The sequence below is a fragment of the Botryllus schlosseri genome, chromosome 2, assembly GCF_051294905.1.
Source record: "Botryllus schlosseri isolate E-star chromosome 2, Bs_hap1, whole genome shotgun sequence".
NCBI classification, from domain to species: Eukaryota; Metazoa; Chordata; class Ascidiacea; order Stolidobranchia; family Styelidae; genus Botryllus; species Botryllus schlosseri.
Genome location: NC_137237.1, coordinates 1,284,940 through 1,304,018, shown reverse-complemented (window position 1 = coordinate 1,304,018; position 19,079 = coordinate 1,284,940). Strand labels below are relative to the sequence as shown.

Genomic DNA, 19,079 nt, shown 5'->3' with positions numbered 1-19,079 from the left:
ATATAATGGAAAATGTACATTCCCATTTTAATACATTATTTCAGATCTCATAACGTACAACACCAGCGTCTCAATCACTACTAACCGTGTGTTGCAAAAGACAATCAAAGATTTCAGTGTATAGGTAATAAGGCAGTCGTAGCTTCGTCGTAATTTACACAAGTTCCAAACACTTCCAGTTGCTATTCTCGTTTATAGTTGTCCTGACTTAGACCCAATATCCAATGACCAGGAACGCAGAACGCTGAGTCCAATACTACTTTAATATTAGCGAGACGTACAACTAACAGCAACTCGGCAAATAAGGAATGACCATACCCACGACAGCGGGTGCAATATAAAGAAGCGTAATGATTACATCAACAATGATTACTAACACCACATTCTCCCCCGCCAAAATAATATACAATACGAAATGAATATCGTTACGAGTGTATAATAGAAACGGATTGGCCATAGCGATCGGGAGCCTTTCGGATTCTTGATGATCTCCGTAGCGTCGGAGTTTCAGATCGAACGGTCTCGTCCCTTTCGGCGGCTCCGTCATTTGATGGAGAATTCGGTTCTTGAAGTTCGCGACGCAGGCTTTCGGGTTCATCGCAAACAGGATCGTCATCTGCGTCAGCCAATGCTGTACCATCAAGTTTCGACATCTCCCTTCTTTCACCATCGTCATTCTGCACTCTGGAACCATGCTCCAAGTCTGCACCTGTTGGACATGGGGCAAGATCAGAAGTAGATACAGTTCCTTCGTTACCGTTTGGTAGCCGTATTTTGGCATAGGTTTTGTTCGCTTCCAGTATGGTCACTTCGTCGACGAGAGGGTCTCCTTTCCTCCTCACGAATCGTCGCAGAAGTGCCGGTCGTCCAAACGATAGCCACTCGGGCAAGCTTTCCCCACACATAGAGCGTCTGCTGAAAGAGAAAAACCGCTCGTGCGGCGTCGCGTTAGTCGATGTACACAAAAGAGATCTAACGGAATGCAATGCTTGACTCAAAACATCAGTCCACTTGTTTTCAGGCAAGTTTCGAGAACGCAGGAGTAATTTGACAGTTCTCCATACAGTCTGATTTATGCGTTCGCATTGGCCGTTGCCTTGTGGATGATACGGCGTCGAGTTACTGAATGCAATGCCTCTTTCAGCCAGGAATTTCTTCATTTCTTTACTGGTGAAACACGATCCCCGATCGCTGTGAACAAATTCTGGAAACCCAAATACACTGAATAGATCCTCAAGGCATTCAATTACAGCCTCCGACGTTGTCGTTTTACACGGGAAGGCAAACGGGAATCTGCTGTATTCATCAACAACTATAAGAACATGAGGAAACTGACCTTTTACTGGGCCTTTAAAATCCATGGACAACCGTTCCCAGGGTTTCGAAGCCTTTACCAATGGAATAGGATTTCTTTTGAAGAACCTTGGCTTCAGTTCTGCACAGACCCTGCAGTTCCTACATATAGCCTTGACTTCCTCGGTGGTGTAAGGAAGGTTTCTATTTCGAACAAAATGACCCAGTCGAGCCATGCCAGGATGACCTAGAGCGTCATGAATTTCTTGAAGTTGCATAGTCGTTGGGATGCTCGCTGCGACATGTCTAGACAATGCATCAGGAACAATGTTCAGCCTACCTGGTCTGTGACATATATCGTAATACATCTGTCCAAGTTCCAACCGCCACGCTGTAAGTTTCGCGTTCTTGATCTTCCCTCGGTTTCTCTTGTCAAAAATGAACGATACAGACTTCTGATCAGTAGTTAATGTGAAGTGACGACCCTTCAAGAAGTGTTCCCATTTCCGGATCGCTTCGATAATAGCTAGAGCTTCTTTTTCGATTGCAGGGTAGTTCCGCTCGTGTTTGCTTAGTGTTCTCGCCATGAATGCAACAGGGCGGCCACCCTGAGCCAAAACGCCGGCTATGCCCACATCTGATGCATCGGTTTCAACCTGAAACGGCAAATCATCGCGGATTGCACAAAGACTAGCTTTAGCGAGATCATCCTTCAATGTTATGAATGCCTTGATAGCCTCTGAATCCAGAGGCAGCTCACTCACGTTTAAGGGCCGGATACGAGTAGAGAAATCAGGTATCCAGCGAGCATAGTAAGCAAACAAACCTTTGATTCTTGCCAACTCTTTTGGTGTTGTCGGTTCTTTCATCTCGATCAAAGGTTTCATTCGCTCTCGATCAGGACTTACTTTTCCATGAGAGATCTCGTAACCAAGTATATTCAAACTAGTTTGAGCAAACTTACTTTTCTCTTCGTTGATATGCAGTCCTACCTCGGCCGCTGCATCTAGCAATTTTCGTAAGTTCTCATCGTGTTCGTCTCTCGTCGCCCCAGTAACTGTCAAGTCATCCAGATATGCGTAGACTTTCTTCAAGTTATTATTCTCGATGAATTTATCCATCACCCGCTGAAACGCTGCCACGCCATTGGTTACTCCAAAAGGAACGCGCCGGAACTGATAGAGTTTCCCGTTGGCTTCAAATGCAGTGTAAATCTTTTCGTCATCACGAATTTTCAGCTGGTGGTATGCCTCTTTCAGATCGATGCTGCTATACCACTTGTCTAGGGCAACTTTGTTAACGAGATCTTCGATACGAGGTAACGGATACGCATCTGGACACGTGAAACGATTTACCGTTGTAGAGTAGTCCACAGCCAACCTCTTTTTACGGTTACTCTTTACTACAACAAGTTGGGCTCTCCAAGGTGAACGGCTATGTTCAATTGTACCCGATTCGAGCATCCTCTTGATCTCCGCATTAATAAACGACTTGTCATCCTCGCTGTAGTTTCGCGAGCGCGAAGCAATAGGGTGACAATCCGGAGTCATGAATTCAAACAATCTCGGTTCTTCCAGACCGTTGGCAGCTGCAACAGACACAGTAGGGTCGGTGGTGGGAACAGATTTCGCCTGATTATCATCAACGAGACACTCCTCACCGGCGTCTGCCAACTCCTTTATATTCAGTGGTGGAAGATCCCCTCCCATCGGAAATATTATGGAGCGATGTTTCTCCATGAATGTATGTCCGATGATAACATCAGCACAAAGGTCCTTCATAACGGCGAACTTGATGCTTCGGTAGCGCCGACCGCAACAAGTGAAATCTGTCCACACGAAACCCAAGATTTCTGCAGATGTGTTCTTAACCGCAAGATCAGCCGACGATGATCCGCCTCTCCACTTCATCCCCAACTTCCGCGCTCGCCGCGCGTCAATGAAGTTAATAGCAGCCCCGGTGTCGAACAGGGATTTCAACTTTCTCCTCCTCAAATATATGGGTACGACAGCCTTGCCTAGGCATGTCGGGGCGCCGGCCAGAACAGCGCGACGCTGCAAGTCGGCAGAGGCATGAACAGCTGCCGACATAGGCGACTCCGTCTGCGGCTTTGACTCGCACACTTTTGCGTAATGTCCTTTACGCCCGCAGTTATAACAACGAGCCTTGTACGCAGGGCAGCCCTTACCGTCGTGCTTGCGTTCCCCGCAATACCGACATTTCTTTTTCTTCCGCTTCTGATGTTTTCGTCTACGAACTGCAGCGATTTTATCACCATCAGAATCTCGACCAGAAGGGCTTCGTGAAGATTGCGACTCTGTGAAGGTAGAACTCGAGTAATCAGGATTTCTCGCCATCGCTAGATTGCTATTAGCAGACACATCAGCCGAATACTTTGCAGCTTGATCCAAGGTCTGTGCTAATTCTAGCGCCGAATCAATCTTCAGATCACTCTTTTCCAACAGGCGCTGCTGTATGAACGGTATATTCAGTCCATTCACGAATGCATCGCGCAGAGCTTCATTTCGGTGCTCTGCCGCAGAAACCGCAGTGAACTCGCAGTTGCGAGCGAGTTCCACGAGCGTCTGATGAAACGCCGCGATCGATTCCCCACTTTTCCTATGCCGACTCACCAACAGGTGTCTTGCATAGACAGTGTTGATAGTCTTCTCGAACCTTTCCCCAAGCGACTTCATGGCGGCGTCGAACGTTGTAGCATCGGCAATGTAACCGTAGACTTCGGAGCTCACGGCACGGATCAAAACTCTGAGCTTGTTCACATGAGGGTCATTCTCCTTCCGACGCTCCTCGAGCTCCGTGAAATGTTCAGTGAGCTGTCGCTTCCAGTGGCGAAACAACGTTGGTGCCCTGGAATCCTCTGGATCGATGCTCAATCGATCTGGCGATCTCAGTCTTTCGGCCATGCTTCAAGAAAATATTAAAGTAGACTGTCCTGACTTAGACCCAATATCCAATGACCAGGAACGCAGAACGCTGAGTCCAATACTACTTTAATATTAGCGAGACGTACAACTAACAGCAACTCGGCAAATAAGGAATGACCATACCCACGACAGCGGGTGCAATATAAAGAAGCGTAATGATTACATCAACAATGATTACTAACACCACAATAGTCTCAATCGATTATACCAATATTGATATTTCTCATTCCGGTGCTTTGCACGAAATGAAACTTGTAACGACCGAAATGAAAGTATTCGCTTCGGAAAGACGTGGTCTCAAATATTGGGGATCTTCCTTGGCTTTTAAACGTCACAATCATACCGTTCTCCAGCAAAATCGAGGGCAATAAACCATGGCCCAAAAAGATCGCCGCATGTTGTCCGAAACCTTCTGAATCGAGTATGAAAAATGGGGTAAGTTCAAATATGTACCATTTTACGCGACCACAAAGAATAGAATGATCTGGCTGCATCACATTAAAGCTTGTTGGGCAATTTTTTCAACCATGCCACGAGAGTATATAGCTTCGTACTACATGTCTCGATGATACGACCAATTGTGGATTACAGCCACAGTGTATCGAAACTATAATTCTCGTTGTTACTTGAACTCTTACAGTGGCAAGGAGCGTATCATTTCATTGCTCGAAAATCATCTCTCACTATACGACACGAATCATTCGAATTAATACTCGATTCAGATTCTAGTACCCAACCCTAATATTGATATTATATATTATATTCTTTATTCACGGTAAAACTGGTGAATACACACATAATCCCCGGAGAAACCTGCTCCCTAATGTTCCCTCCATGACACGCCACCTCAATTTTGTCGCTTGCTTTTTTTTTCAATACTATACTATCTTCTTTTACTTTTCATTCAGTGTGCATGCCTTCTCTTTACATCGCCAAGGCCAAGGTGGGTGTGTGATTCCATAGACTACTCCAAGTCGATTCGACACCTTCCTATCTTTTCATTGTATCGCATTTTTGTGGTGTATGGAACTGATAAAATTGCTAATAAACCAATGATGATGATGATGATGATGATGATGATGATGAAGTAAATTTTTAAAATCTCAGGAATGCAGTCAAATTGTTATTCCTATGTTAGGGTTACCATACGCCCTCTTTTAAGAGGATTTGTCCTCTTTTTTGACTTTTTTGAAAGTGTCCTCGGAGGACGCCCTTTTGTCCTCTTTTTTGAAAATAATCCGAGTGATATGCCGTAAATTAGCACAGAAGTGACGCTCCAGCCGGGCGAAAAGTTGACCTTTTTTTATTTTAGTCAACCAACCGGCAATGTGGAGAAGAAACGGTATTTTGGGCTCTGAGCGTGAAAGTTGACCATTTTTTTAGTCAACCGATCACAAAGTGGGAAAAATTCACCGAAGTATCCTCTTTTTAGATTTCCAAAATATGGTAACCCTATCCTATGTAATAGGTGAAGAGGTAAGATTACAGCATTGCGGTAGATGAAGAATTGGCAATGTTTATTATTATTACATATATTAGTGGTGTTTATCGCCATTCATGGCCTAGTGCGTCATGGTCGCCAGGAAATTCAAATCAGGCAGTACCGCAGAACCTGAATGAATAAATTACAACTTATTATGAACTAAGCAACGGTGTTCGACAATTGGGACAACGAAAGTAGGGTTGCACAGCGTGAACGGGATATGTTACTAATTGCAATAACTTATTAAAAATGATCGATGAAACTCGTTGTTAATGCATGATATTAAAGTGTTCTACTGTTTCGATGACGTCGCATTCGTCTCACATCGGAGAGTCCAAGCAGCCGCTTCTCAATAAATTGGATGCTACTCCTCAGTGTCCTGACCGTATGGTTGAAATATAAAGCGTTCGATATGGCGGCTAATATTGCTACAGTTGATATATTATATAGGGTCCACATCGCCATGGGATCCGCGTAAGCGGTGTCTCACAAAATCCTAGGACGAAAGTGAGCCGTGCTATAAGTCGCCTAGGAACCACAGATTTCGAGACGCCATTAATTATCAACAACAGGTTAGGCAACTAATATCGAAGCAGTGCTCGGGTGAAGATCTCCACTCTTGACGACATTTTGGTGCTAACCAAATAATGAGTAGGCCTAATCTTGGATTACGAGTAACTTTAAAAATTTCCGTTCGGTTTGAGTTGAGTTCATTTTAAATAATTTCATCAAAGCCCCACAAGATTGTGATACAATGACAAAAAAGGAATGTGTCCAAACGACTTCAAGTAGACTTCGCAATCAGACACCCACCTGGGCCAAGGTGATGTAAATAAGAGGCATGCACACCGAACGAAAAGTAGAATGGAAGAAAACATGAAAGGACAACCGATATATACTGGTTGACATGTGTCAGCCGAGTTCGAACACTAGATAATTCTAATTCTCTAATGAGACCAGAGCGAAATGTCGAAAAATTAGCTATAATATATTAATTGAAATGTTTCTATGATCTAATTTTAATTCTAATCAGATTTCTGGTTTCTCAGAAAATACTTCCGGACATCTATAGGATATCTTACGAAACGAGAGAAACTTTTGTGTACATACATTTACCATTCCCATATTTATGGGAATCAACTCGGATTTGATATGAACCGAATTTGATTTTTATTGTATTTGTTAATTTGGAATTTATTTCAATTTCCAAGTTTTGGCGAATTCAGTAATTCTGATTCTAATCTAATTTGGAAAAACTGAAACTTTTTTAGTTGTCCAAGTGTGTGTGGGGGGGGAGGTCGATAATCATATTGTGGTCCCGTAATAGAATTCATTTAGTAGAAGCTGCTTGCATTTCGAATTGAATGTGGACATGACACAGTCATTCCACAGTTGTGGTCCGACTTAGCCTACTTGATAAAGCGATGTGTCTTCATGTAGTTTATAAGCCGTTCTCCCTCATTTCCGCTGCAGATCATATTCCTGCGGAAATTACGCTTACTTTTAATGCCCGTCCTATAGATGCGATAAATTCTTCATTAGCGTGTCCTCCGTTCAACGCTTGTGTCTCATACAGCAACCGATGACGTAAGCAGTCACCCCATGACTCCTCACTTCGCAATTGTTGAGTCAAGCACGATTCATTAACGTGACGCGTTATAGTTCCAAGCTTTAGTGCATGCTCTTCATGACAACCATTTCAAAAGCAGTCGGCGTTGTAGAGTTAGCCAACTAAAATCTTTTCAACTAAAATTTGATTAGAATTGGAATAAAAGAATACGCAAAAACTTGGATATTGAACCGAAAGCCAATGTAGTAAGAAATGCACCGAATCAAGCTCAGTTCATACTAAATCAGGATTTATACTCATATGCATGAGAATGTTAAATGTCAGCACACCAAGCATGACTCGTTTCGCACTATATGGTTCTCGTGTAGCAATTCAGGAAAACTGGAAATTAGATTATAATGAAAGCATAGAAACGTGTTACAAATTAGATTCGAATTAGATTAGATCTAGCTGTCCAAGTCTGTGTTGGTGGTCGAGAAACAAAGTCTTTGGAGAATATTTCGTCAGTCATGACAGCACCAGCGTTATTGCGTGTAAGCATCGTATATGCAATGCATGTAAGCTCGGAACATCATGCCATGTGCCGTACATATAGCATATTTCTGTGTGTTGATTGATAAATTCAAGAGCACTCGAGCACGTTCGATTGCCACAACAATTTGACGATCAGTATTTTTAAGGTCACGCGTTCATGTACTCGCACGATAAAGATACCTAGGCAACTCGGGATAGTCGATATTTCATTTGCTTTACAATATATATAGTTGAGCGTTACAGAGCTTGGAGAGTACAGACGCCCATTGACGAAACCGTCTGCCATAGAAATGTCAGGCCCTAAAGGGATCTAATATGATGATGTCGTTGTATGTGTTGTGTCTCGTGCAGATTTGGACAAATATAAAATATTCCGTTTTTCCGAATTAGATCACAATTTCACTGACGGCTACGCCGTTTTTCACGAATTAGATTAGAATCACAATTACTGAATTCGCAGAAAATTGGAAATCGAGTGGAATTCATAATCAGAATGAAATACAACTAAAATCAAAGATAAGTTCACATCAAATCAAGGGCTCATTCTCATAAGCACGAGATTGGCAAATGTCTGTACACCAAGCTTCGGTCGTTTTGCACTTTACAGTTCACTTGCAGCATTTTCAGCAAAACCAGAAATTAGATTAGAAATATAACCGGAGCATAGAAACATTTGGCGAATTAGATTACCGGAACTTCACTCTAAATAGTCTAACTAGAGGCTACTAGAATTATGCAGTTGTTCAAGTCTCGTCTCCGCATGCGCTAATTATATTTAAATGTGAAGTAGGCCTACATAGTCTGTGATCTGACCATTAGTTTTATAGAGCGCGTCCCAGCACCAGCGACGAACTCAGATTGACCAGGAAACCACATACCGTTAATTGAGCTGTGGTGATGCTTAGTGATGTAATAAACGATCACCAACATTAGAAATTGCAGTTACCACGATGCACCACAACCTGCATTTCTTGTCATGTAATTAGCTAGGACTTGCAACAATTTTCAATCCATTTCAATGTATACTATGTAGGATAAATTGTGTCGTCAAATGCAGCTCAGTCAATCGGTATTTACCTTTATGTATGTAGTATAGCGTCTCTCAGTTTAGGATATTCGTTCAGCCAGAAACAAGATTTGCGAATCCATCTCTTCGTAGTGGAACATCGCGATGGTTCATTAGGAAGGATTTGCTAAGAAAAATGTCGACGTCCTCACCACCAAACAGTGAAATTCAAGGTAAGAATACAAGTGAATATATCAGTGTCGCATGCGCTATATTCCATCGTTGCGTTGGCACTTTATCTATTGGCTCATTATTAGCATCCGACTCTCGTGATATGGGGTTATAACATCCTAGTGCTACCATGGAGAACCCTAACATTAATCTGTAAGCCTTCGGCGAACTCAAAATTTTCGTCTCTCTCACACATTACACACCTAATACATTATCATAGAATACTGGTGCTCAAACTGAACTGTGCTTCAACAACAGTGTTAAAAGAACAAAACCATTAAAATGATTTTTAACACAAAACAAAACGACGTGAGTACTGAAACAACAGCTGCTGAATATTGACGCTACACTGCCTTGGCCCTCTGTAAAATACCCGAAAGGCTAACATATATCTATATCTCTTTTTCAAAATTAGCTATTACTCTTTACGTCCGATGACATAACTTAGGGTCACCATACGTCCTCCCTTTTCAAGAAATCGAAAATGTCCTCCGAGGACCCCCAAATGTCCTCATATCTGGCAATTCGTTCTCATTTAAGGTTCTGAGAGCCATGCGATTGTATACGGATATCTAATGAAAATGCCATCAATCACATAAAATCTGAATTTCCATGGCAGTGATGTCACGCCCGAGTAAAAAAAGGTCGATACCAACCGATTTATTGGGAAGCGAGTCTTTCGGGAGTATGGTTAGAAAAATGACATTTTTCAAATTTTGGTCAACACAATAATATTTCCGTAAAAATGACAAAAATAACCCTTTACTGGTCGGCCATTATGGTTGCCCGACATATGAGCATGCAACACAATAGAAAACGACAATTCAGCATGGGACACTTCAGCATGCGTCTCCCCAAGCATAACGCTAACCCAACCATAAATCCCTCCCTAACACACCCCTCACCCGTCATTTAATCCACATGCTCATGTGCTGCATGCCCATATGTGCCCATATTCATCACATCATTTGTAACTTCTATAAAGTGTCGTCTTTCTCGGATCTCAAAATATGGCAACCCTACATAACTATAGTCTGCCGAATATCCGAAAGCCTACATGATCAGAAATAGAAATAATAACCAATTGAATAATATCGATATTGAAATGAAATCGACTATTTTCCGCTTACACTCTTCAGTGGTAAACGTCAGTAACCAGTAGATATTTCAAAAGACCTTGGCATATAAACAGTCGTGAAGAAAAAACAGTGAGAGTGAGAACGATTTTTTATTGCAGATGTAACTACCAAGGCTCCTGCGGTGGATGACAACTTGGGACTCCCGTTCCATCCGCTCTTGTTCTGCTTCGTTATTTTAGTAGCGTCTCTCAGCACACTCTTTATATCGTGTGGAATATACTTGAAATTGTAAGTTTCTCGTCCGCCACTTTGTATCAGAGTTGGACAGCTTTCTCAAATTACATTAGAATTATAATTACTGAATTTTATAGAACTTGAAAATTGAAATCAATTCCGTATTTGAAATGCATACAGCAAAAATAAAGTTCGCAGTCCATTTTAAATCAGAAGTCAGATTAGAATTAAATCAGCATGGAAACATTTCACTAATTAGATTAAAATTGGATTACCTGTATTTAGCTGTGTGTAGGTTGAGCGGACGAACATATTTTAAAATGCTGGTCATGAATATGATTCTCATCGTAACAGAAAACCGAAAGCCGACGGTAAAGAAATATCTGGTGGAGCAGTTTCAGACAAGAAGAAAATCAGAAATAACAAAAAGGAGCATTCGCCAGAAACCTACAAACTACATCATGAAAACCAAGCCTTAAGGACGAGCGTGAGATCCCTGCGCGATATGGAATTGGGAGTCATCGAAATGAATCGAAACGACATCGACGAAATAACGACAGGCGAGAAGGCTGGCGTTTCCGATCCAGGATTACCGTCGTACGATCAAACCCAAACGTAAAAGAGATTTGTAACGTTCGAACGCTTGTTGATGATAAAACAAATTCAATAGTCGGTAAAACGCAGAGTTTGCAGTCTCGGAGGACATCTCCGTGTTAGATAAGCAGTCGAATAAGCAGTTGGATACGACAATGACACTGATACTGAAATAAGATAGACTAAATTCATGGGGTACGGTCCTGCACTGTAGATCAATGATTGGAAAATAGGTGTATTTATCGGATTCCTATCATAACGCGGGTTGTAAATTTGTCCAACGGCACTTTCAGATACCAAATTGAGATTTGGCCCAGGGGGTAGTGCGTCTGCTTGCGTGCACCACTTTTGTGTGATTTCGAGATGTGGTACAGAAAAAACAGAATCCACTACACCGCTGAGATATATATCCATCATGATCGGTGTAGGCTATTTCATTTATTTAACTCATGTGAAGGGTTTGAAATCACAATTTAGGTGGAAAATTCCAAATTGCCTAATATACATCTTACGTTAGGATGAAAACCGGTGAAATTAACGATTTCAGCTTACTAAGGTAAGCAGACATATATATTAAGTAGTATTTCATCGTTGAAGTAGGCTATACCACGCCATTAGTGCGCCGTGTCCAAATAAAACAAGATCATTTGCAAGATGCCGTAACTCAAAAAGTGCTTGCCAATGTAGATTTCTCTTTCGCGCTAGCCGTTGTTCAATAATGACGTCATCTGCAAGTTTTTTCGGTGTGGTTGCCTCCAATGTTATACATACCTTTGACTTAACGCTAACGATTTTAAGTTTCTACTACATTTTACCTTATCTTGGTTGCTATTGTATTTTCGTATGGTGAAAAGGGAATGATCCTCATGGATATGTTTCTTAAGTCCGCAGTATAATGTAACAGTTCAGAAAACTGGGGTCATGGTTAGGATGATAAATTTACGAAAGAGCTGGGTGGTCGTCTTATAAGCAGAGCCGATAATGTCGAGTCGATATCGCACTTCGAAAGAAATATCTGTATCGGTCATTATATGTGAAAATATCGCCAATATTCATGACGTCAGAGCCATGATAACAAGAAGTTATGGAATTATAATCTGCGACTGATAGACTGGGAATATTTATCTATTTCTTATAACGTACAGGTGTCTAGATGCAGGCATTCTGATTGATTCCCTATGTCTACCCGTTAGATGAAGCAATGACTGTAGAGCCTTTTAAATAATTGCGCTGAAGTTTCGGAAATTGCAAGAACACATTCCACTATCACGAGTCATATGTTGAGAATGGAATTCTTCTATTTAGCATTTAAAATAACAGTCCCCAGCGACACTGGGATACTTGTCACAGTTGTTCAGGTTAACGATATCAAGAAATATTGATTTCCAAGACGTGTCGAAACTACTCAGGTAGAGGTAGAAACTGAATAGTCAGAAAAGTACTCGAGTAAGTAGCTTCGAAAAGTAGATTCGGTCTAGGGTTCGCGTACTTTTGACAGTGAATCGCTGTTGACTTTTTTCGATCTTGCAAAATGCGTATCTTCAATGATATCACCACAAATAGGTACGATAATAAATACAGCGGTTATTACAAGGCTGTTTCACGCGTAAAAGTAACGCAAACGCACCTCAAAACTCCTTTCTACTTCTTATCCAAATCGCGAAAAGTGTATAGTTTTGCCTTAAAACAACACAATGAATCTCTACCCATAGTTTCGGCCCACCTCGTAATTTACTACTTCTACTTGTAATTGAGTATAGAATGGCCGGGACTACTTTTCTTCCACTCAAGCATCTGCAACGAATATTTTGACCATCTCTCATTGAAATGCAAGATAACAATAAATCCCAACCCATAGTTTCGGTAAACCAAATACGATACTGCTCCTACTTGTCAGCGGGAGTCAAAGTAATCATCATCGATACTCAAGTAGCAGGAGAAGCAACGCCATGAATTTTTAGTCGAGTAGAAGTAGAAGTAGCGAATTCCTGATCTTAACCCTAACCCTAACCCTGGCGATTTCCTACGTAAGTATTCTATAGGCCTAGCTTAGCCTTAAAAAACCTGAATATTGTCAAGTAGAAATAGACGTACTATACAAAATCATAACCACTTGAGCATGTAGTGCAAGTATGCAATATCTACTTGAGTAATTCGAAAAAGTAGAAGAACTCCATTACTGACCAGCTCTTCTTGTAATTGAATAGAGATTCGCTACTGGTTCTACTTTCACGTATCATATCAAGTACTTGCCGAAACAATAGACAATTGTCAAATGGAAGTATAGAAGTAGTCTAAAACATAACCACTTGAGTAAACAGTACATGTAGTACAGTGGTTATTTCATTGAAGAAGTAAAAGTACTTCGTTACTGACCACCTCTGAGTATTTCTACAGTGTTACTATCCACGCTGAGAAATATCAATCATTCCTTTCGTGGAATGGGAGCGTAAGAGTTTGAGGGATTGTTGAATGTTGATCTTTGCGCTTCGTCCACGTTGATATCTTGAGCGTGATGCGTGAGTTTGTCCTCCAGCGATTGCTGAGCCCGGTTTTGCCGAAACAACTCCGGATCGCCCCTTCTTGTGAATCTGCCTGCGGGCTGGGAAGGGTAGAGGTCGCTTTCGTGGATCGGCACCGACCGGCTGTCAGAAACAGATTCTCCAAATTAGAATTAGAATAATAGCCAAACCTAGATTAGAATTCCTGAATTCGCAAAAACTTGGAAATCGAATCACATTTAGAAAGAAATACAACAAAACCAAGTTCGATTCATATCAAATCAAAGGTCATTCGCATATTGACAAATTCGATATTCGATATATTCGATATTCGATGTTCATTCGATATTGACAAATGTCTGTACACCAACCTTGGCTCGTTTCGCACTACACAGTTCTGCTGTAGCATTTTCAGTAAAACAGAAATTTGAGTGGAATTAAAATGAGAGCATAAATTAGCCTACAACTACAATGATAGCTACACATTTTTTTCTAAATTCGATTAGAATTAGAATTACTGAATTCGCAAAAACTTGGTCATTGAGTTAAATTCCCAGTTACTAAGAAATGCAGCAAGTCCAGTCCATACCAAATCACAGTTCTCTCTCATATGAAAGAGAAAGGCAAATGTGTGTACATTAGGCTCGGGTCGTGTCGCAATCTGCAGTATACAGTAGCAGTTGCAGAAAAAGCAGAATGAGATTAAAATTAAAATGGTAGCGAAGATTCGTTTCACAAACAAAATTACGGACGTGTCGCTCTGCTTAGTTTAATTAGACAATCAGAATGGTTTATTTCTTCAAGTCTGCCCCGATTCCAATGCAATCCCGACGTAAATAGAATTAATGGAGCTGTACATTTTTTCCACCACAAACTTGTTCACTGGATAAAACTATAGCAACGCTTCTTTCACGTACTTTCTCTTCATCATATAAACCAATCCGATGATTGCGCCCACAATCACGGCGCCTATCACGGACGCGACCACGATAGTGATAATGCTTGTCACGTCGGCGGGAGGTTCGATATTACCGTCCTTCGTCGTCACTGCAGAAAATCGCGAGAGGTTTTTGAATTCACGACATTTACAGCTATCCAAACATGACACGAAGCACAGGCATAGCAGTGGAGACTTCCTTTAGTTTTTAGTCCAGTTCAATTTAATAATATTAATTTCAGAACCCCACAAAATTGCGATGAAATTGAAAGATAAGAAAAAGTCGACACTACCTAGAGTAATCTTTCAATCCGACCTTACCTTATAACAGTGGTCTTAACATTTACTAACCTGGCCAGACCTTACACTTTACGCGGCTACTGAAAGCCTTAGACCAGTGGTTCCCAACCTTTTTCGACTCATCGCCCCCTTTTCAAACTCCACACTGATAATCGCCCCCTAATTATTGAGAACCGAGAAATGGGCATACAGACTGAAATAACCGGTGAGTTGACTAAAAAAAAGGTCAACTTTTCGGCTCGACCTCGAAATTACACATTTCCAGCTAAATTTTGGTGAGTTGACTAACAAAAAAGGTGATTTCTCCGACTTGATTCCAAAAAGGACCGTAACAGCACTTTGTCACCCCGCCCCCAATACGTTGGTCTTGACCCCCTCCTCCATAGGGTGATAAAGCAAACTTCTGCGCCCCTCAGACTCAACTTCCACGATACCTCTTGACCGCTACTTCTCAGCACAAATTGTTGGACTCTTTAGTTAGTGGGCCTAATTCGCACGAAGCGCGAAAAATTTCTATCATTCATGATTGAATCGGTCAATATGATCGGGAATTGCATATACATTGCTGTCAATTTTTTATCCTCTCTCTCTGCTCATATGTATTCAGATTAACCGGTAAAGCTGAGTGAGGTGTCTTGGAAAATGTAGGGCCCGTAAATAATAATTGAACATATTCGGGCGGACCCGTGAGTATGACTTCGCTACGTCCTGACATTTTGTGGCCTGTCTGCTCTGTCAAATCGCCCATACGTACTAAACTAAAAGACGCACACGATTTCAAATTGATATTTCTGCACTGGCAATTAATTTTCCTCTGCGAGATGGCATTTTTTTGTGGGGTTCTGATTGAAAGGACAGTAACATTTGGCGCCAGCTATTTAGGCACCAGCTATTTAGGCGCCTATGGACCATTAAATATATATGTATATCGTATATATATCGAAGTCGGACAGCATAAAGGCAGTCCTTTTCCGCCAAGGTTTTCTCGTTCTGGCACACTTCTCGGAGTCGCATGTTACATGTTATATGTCTTGGTGCGTCATGGCTGACGCCGAGATGCCCATTTCTATATCTCATGCGTATAATTTCTTGGAGGAATGGTATCCCATAAGGAAGAAATATGTGACCACGAAATGGCGCGCAGCGCGAATTTTTTTTGAAAAAGTTGCCCAAATGTCCAAAATAATACTCAATAATTAATGTTAATTCACGAAAAAATTGTGGGCTCCCTTCGAGATCTGGCCGGCCGCCCATCCCAATTGGGGTTTGGGTGTGGCAGTTACGGTCATGGACGCCAATATAGCCATTTCAACGCGCCATCGCCCCCTATCGCCCCCTTCGTCCATTTTCGCCCCCCTATCGCCCCCTTGGCTATTTTCGCCCCCCTGGACCGACAAATCGCCCCCTGGGGGCGATATCGCCCACGTTGGGAACCACTGCCTTAGACGAACCCTTACATTTTGCCTAGTCACAAAAACTGAAGTCTATCACACTTCAAATCTATTTTTTGGCATTACTATAGAATACTGACACGCAAAATGAACGGCATGTACATCGATAATAGTTTTCAAAGAACAAAACCATTAAAACATGATTTTCAATTTTCACACAGAACAATAAGATTATTATGATTATTATTTTCGGCTGATCAGTGTGACTTATGCGGCAACTAACCGATACGGATAAATGCTTAACAAGTGTCTGCGCAGACCGTTAGCAATGTCTCCTAGCGTCGTCAACAAGTACGGAAATGTTTTAGCTCACGAGCCGAGCGCAAAATTAATTGAGAGTGGTACTTACTACCAAGTACAAATTATAATCTTGTCATGGCAATGCCACTACCCCAAAATTGTCCTTATAATGGGCTAAGATTTGCATTGTTTCTAATAATCGGAGATCCGCAATACACCAACCATGACAATGACCCTATTGCGGCATTCTGATTGCTCGCAACAATGTCGATTTCCAACCTGATCTGTCCAACCGTGCAGCCACGGGTTGCGCATCTATCTATCCGTAGGTTAGTTGTCTATGGATCAGTTACAATCCTCTAGCACGCAAGCGAAAAGACGGAGTTAACTACCTTCATTCATATCAGTGACCGCAGCCATGATATGAGAACGTTAATTGTCGCAGGATTGCAGGATATAAGCGTCGACTAATGGCCTGACGCACACGATGACGTTGCCTCTTCCTGTGGGTAGCTTGGGATGGTTATTTCTGTGAATGTCGAACTGAGTCCGGCGTGAATTAATATCGAATAGCCAGATCAGACTGCTGTAAAACAGTGCTCCATAGAAAGGAGTAGGGCCTGCCAAAATCGAGTAGTACCGGTTACATTTGAATCCGGATGGATAATTATAAGCTTCGAATTGAGTAGCCTATTCGATAAATCGACTATCATCCATGATGACTTCATTACATTATGAATGATATGGAAAATTAAGAAGTATCACAAAGAAAATACTGGCAATTCTACTCCATAGCAAAGATAATTTGGTCATTTCCGACCATACCTATTTCATTGTTCTTTGTGACAATGCTGTGGGTCGATCACGCCTTCACGTAAATGTCATTTCCTGTAACGTGCGTAGCTTCGCACAACATGTTTAGGATACTGTGATACGAGAATTGAGGAACAGTTTCAAGGCTTTCATCATCGAAACTATAATTCACAGTGTCAATGTAACTTTTAATGGAAAGTTGCTTACTCAGCACTCGAAAAAATCGTATATCTTTACTCGACTCGAATCATTACAATTAATATTCGATTCGGATTCGATTACTTGTAGCAACGCGTCCAGCTCTACTCAGTATCAGTGGTGAGCGGATATTGATTTTTGAGAAACCGAATCGCCCGACGAGTTGAGTGTCTGGGAAACTACTTGCCCAAATCCGAAGCATCTCATCCAACTATCCGACTATATCCGAAAATCCCGTCCTAGAATCCAAAAAATCCGTATCGAACAGCATTGTCGCGGAGTATGAATTGTACAACTGAGCTGAGATACAGTGATATGTGATAATATGATTGGCCTTTTAGTATCGTGTACTCTCCAATGGTAGTGATGTTAGTTGATTTATATTTGCCCGAACCCTTGATAAACATTTTAGAGTGCTAACAGTCATATCGCAAGGTGTCAACTGTCTGTCTTTGGTTATCGAATTGATGACGTCTTTCTGTGGGCTTGTAATCAAAGCTCACTTCGGTTTACAACTATCCAGAAATATCTTTATCAAAGGTAGGTTACAGCTATCCCATAATATCGTGAAAAAATCCGTGATAATATCCAAATCCTATCCGAATTCCACGAAATTGTCCAATGTCCGATCCTAATGCTATCCTAGTCCGCCCGGAGCTCATCACCAGTCATTGGAGATTGTCATCGGGGAGTAGCCTAGAACGTCTCGCATTTTGAGGTCACTGTGACAAAGTCGATATAAGTTCGGAAAGCATGAAAGATTCACGGCACAATCCGATTATGGCATTATTAATTCATCTGCAGCTGACGACTAATCTCCAAGCATTCCCCATCCGTGCAATACTTATAGTCTCTATACCTTCCGGTAACAATATCCACAGTTATTTATTATAAAGCTGGGCACAATGATTCGAGTGCTCGAATCTGAATCTAACGCTAATTGCAATGATTTGCGTCGAGAGTGAGATGTGATTTTTTCAAGTACACGCATCTTGCCACCAGGAGTTAATAAGTTATGAACGAAAATTGTAGTTTCGATACAATTTTCCGCAGAAGCCTCGACCTGTCTGTCGTATCGCAGCATACGGGACATGGAGCATAAAGCTACGCACGTTAATGGAAGTGACATATCTCTGAAGTCGCGATCAACCCACAGCATTGTCACAGAGTGCAATAAAATAGGCGTGATCGAAATTTTTTCATCGTTAATGTGACGTAGAACTTGCATTATATTCTTTGCGGTCGCATAAAATTGACATAGCTGAACTTCCAGCATCTTTCACACTGTTACAACGTCATAATGAGTAATACTCAAAACTTGATTCAGCATCGAATCACTCCGGTACTCGTTTTTGCCCAGCCTTAGTTATCATATGACACTGGCATTGACCGCATTTGTCCTCGCTGGGACTCGCTACAGTAGATCAGAGTATGAATTGAAGTCGATGAGCAAGAGAAATATTTCTTCTTTAGCGAAATCTATCTAACTGCTTGACGACATCAACGCGTATACAACGCAAAGTCGTTGATCTTATTGACCTGAAGGAAAACACATCTCCTTATTACAGGGTAATTCTCAACAATGTTGATGTGTTTTAGCTAATTTAGCAAAACATTAACTATCCACTGAATGTACACCGCAAATAACTGACGCAGAAGCCGTCTGCAGA

The 19,079-nt window shown here is 41.6% G+C and overlaps 2 protein-coding genes across 3 annotated transcripts; one reads left to right on the top strand and one right to left on the bottom strand.

Moving 5' to 3' along the window:
• The first annotated feature begins 8,182 nt into the window (after positions 1-8,182).
• Positions 8,183-11,054, top strand: LOC145432929 (uncharacterized). The gene is made up of 3 exons (XM_080309769.1): positions 8,183-9,064; positions 10,300-10,429; positions 10,730-11,054. Exons 1-3 carry the CDS (start codon positions 9,028-9,030, stop codon positions 10,992-10,994), a joined length of 432 nt encoding a protein of 143 aa, XP_080165895.1. The 5' UTR covers positions 8,183-9,027; the 3' UTR covers positions 10,995-11,054.
• Positions 11,055-12,249: 1,195 nt separating this feature from the next.
• Positions 12,250-18,828, bottom strand: LOC145432930 (uncharacterized). Of its 2 annotated transcripts, XR_013913000.1 has the most exons (5): positions 17,224-18,828; positions 16,791-17,018; positions 14,388-14,517; positions 13,219-13,614; positions 12,250-13,183 (listed from the first exon to the last, which is right to left on the bottom strand). XR_013913000.1 is itself a non-coding variant. In XM_080309770.1 (4 exons), exons 2-4 carry the CDS (start codon positions 16,816-16,818, stop codon positions 13,395-13,397), a joined length of 378 nt encoding a protein of 125 aa, XP_080165896.1. In that variant the 5' UTR covers positions 16,819-17,018; positions 17,224-18,828; the 3' UTR covers positions 12,250-13,394. The 2 variants fall into 2 exon arrangements, 1 of the variants encoding a protein (XP_080165896.1); XM_080309770.1 differs by having other exon boundaries at positions 12,250-13,614.
• Positions 18,829-19,079: the final 251 nt, after the last annotated feature.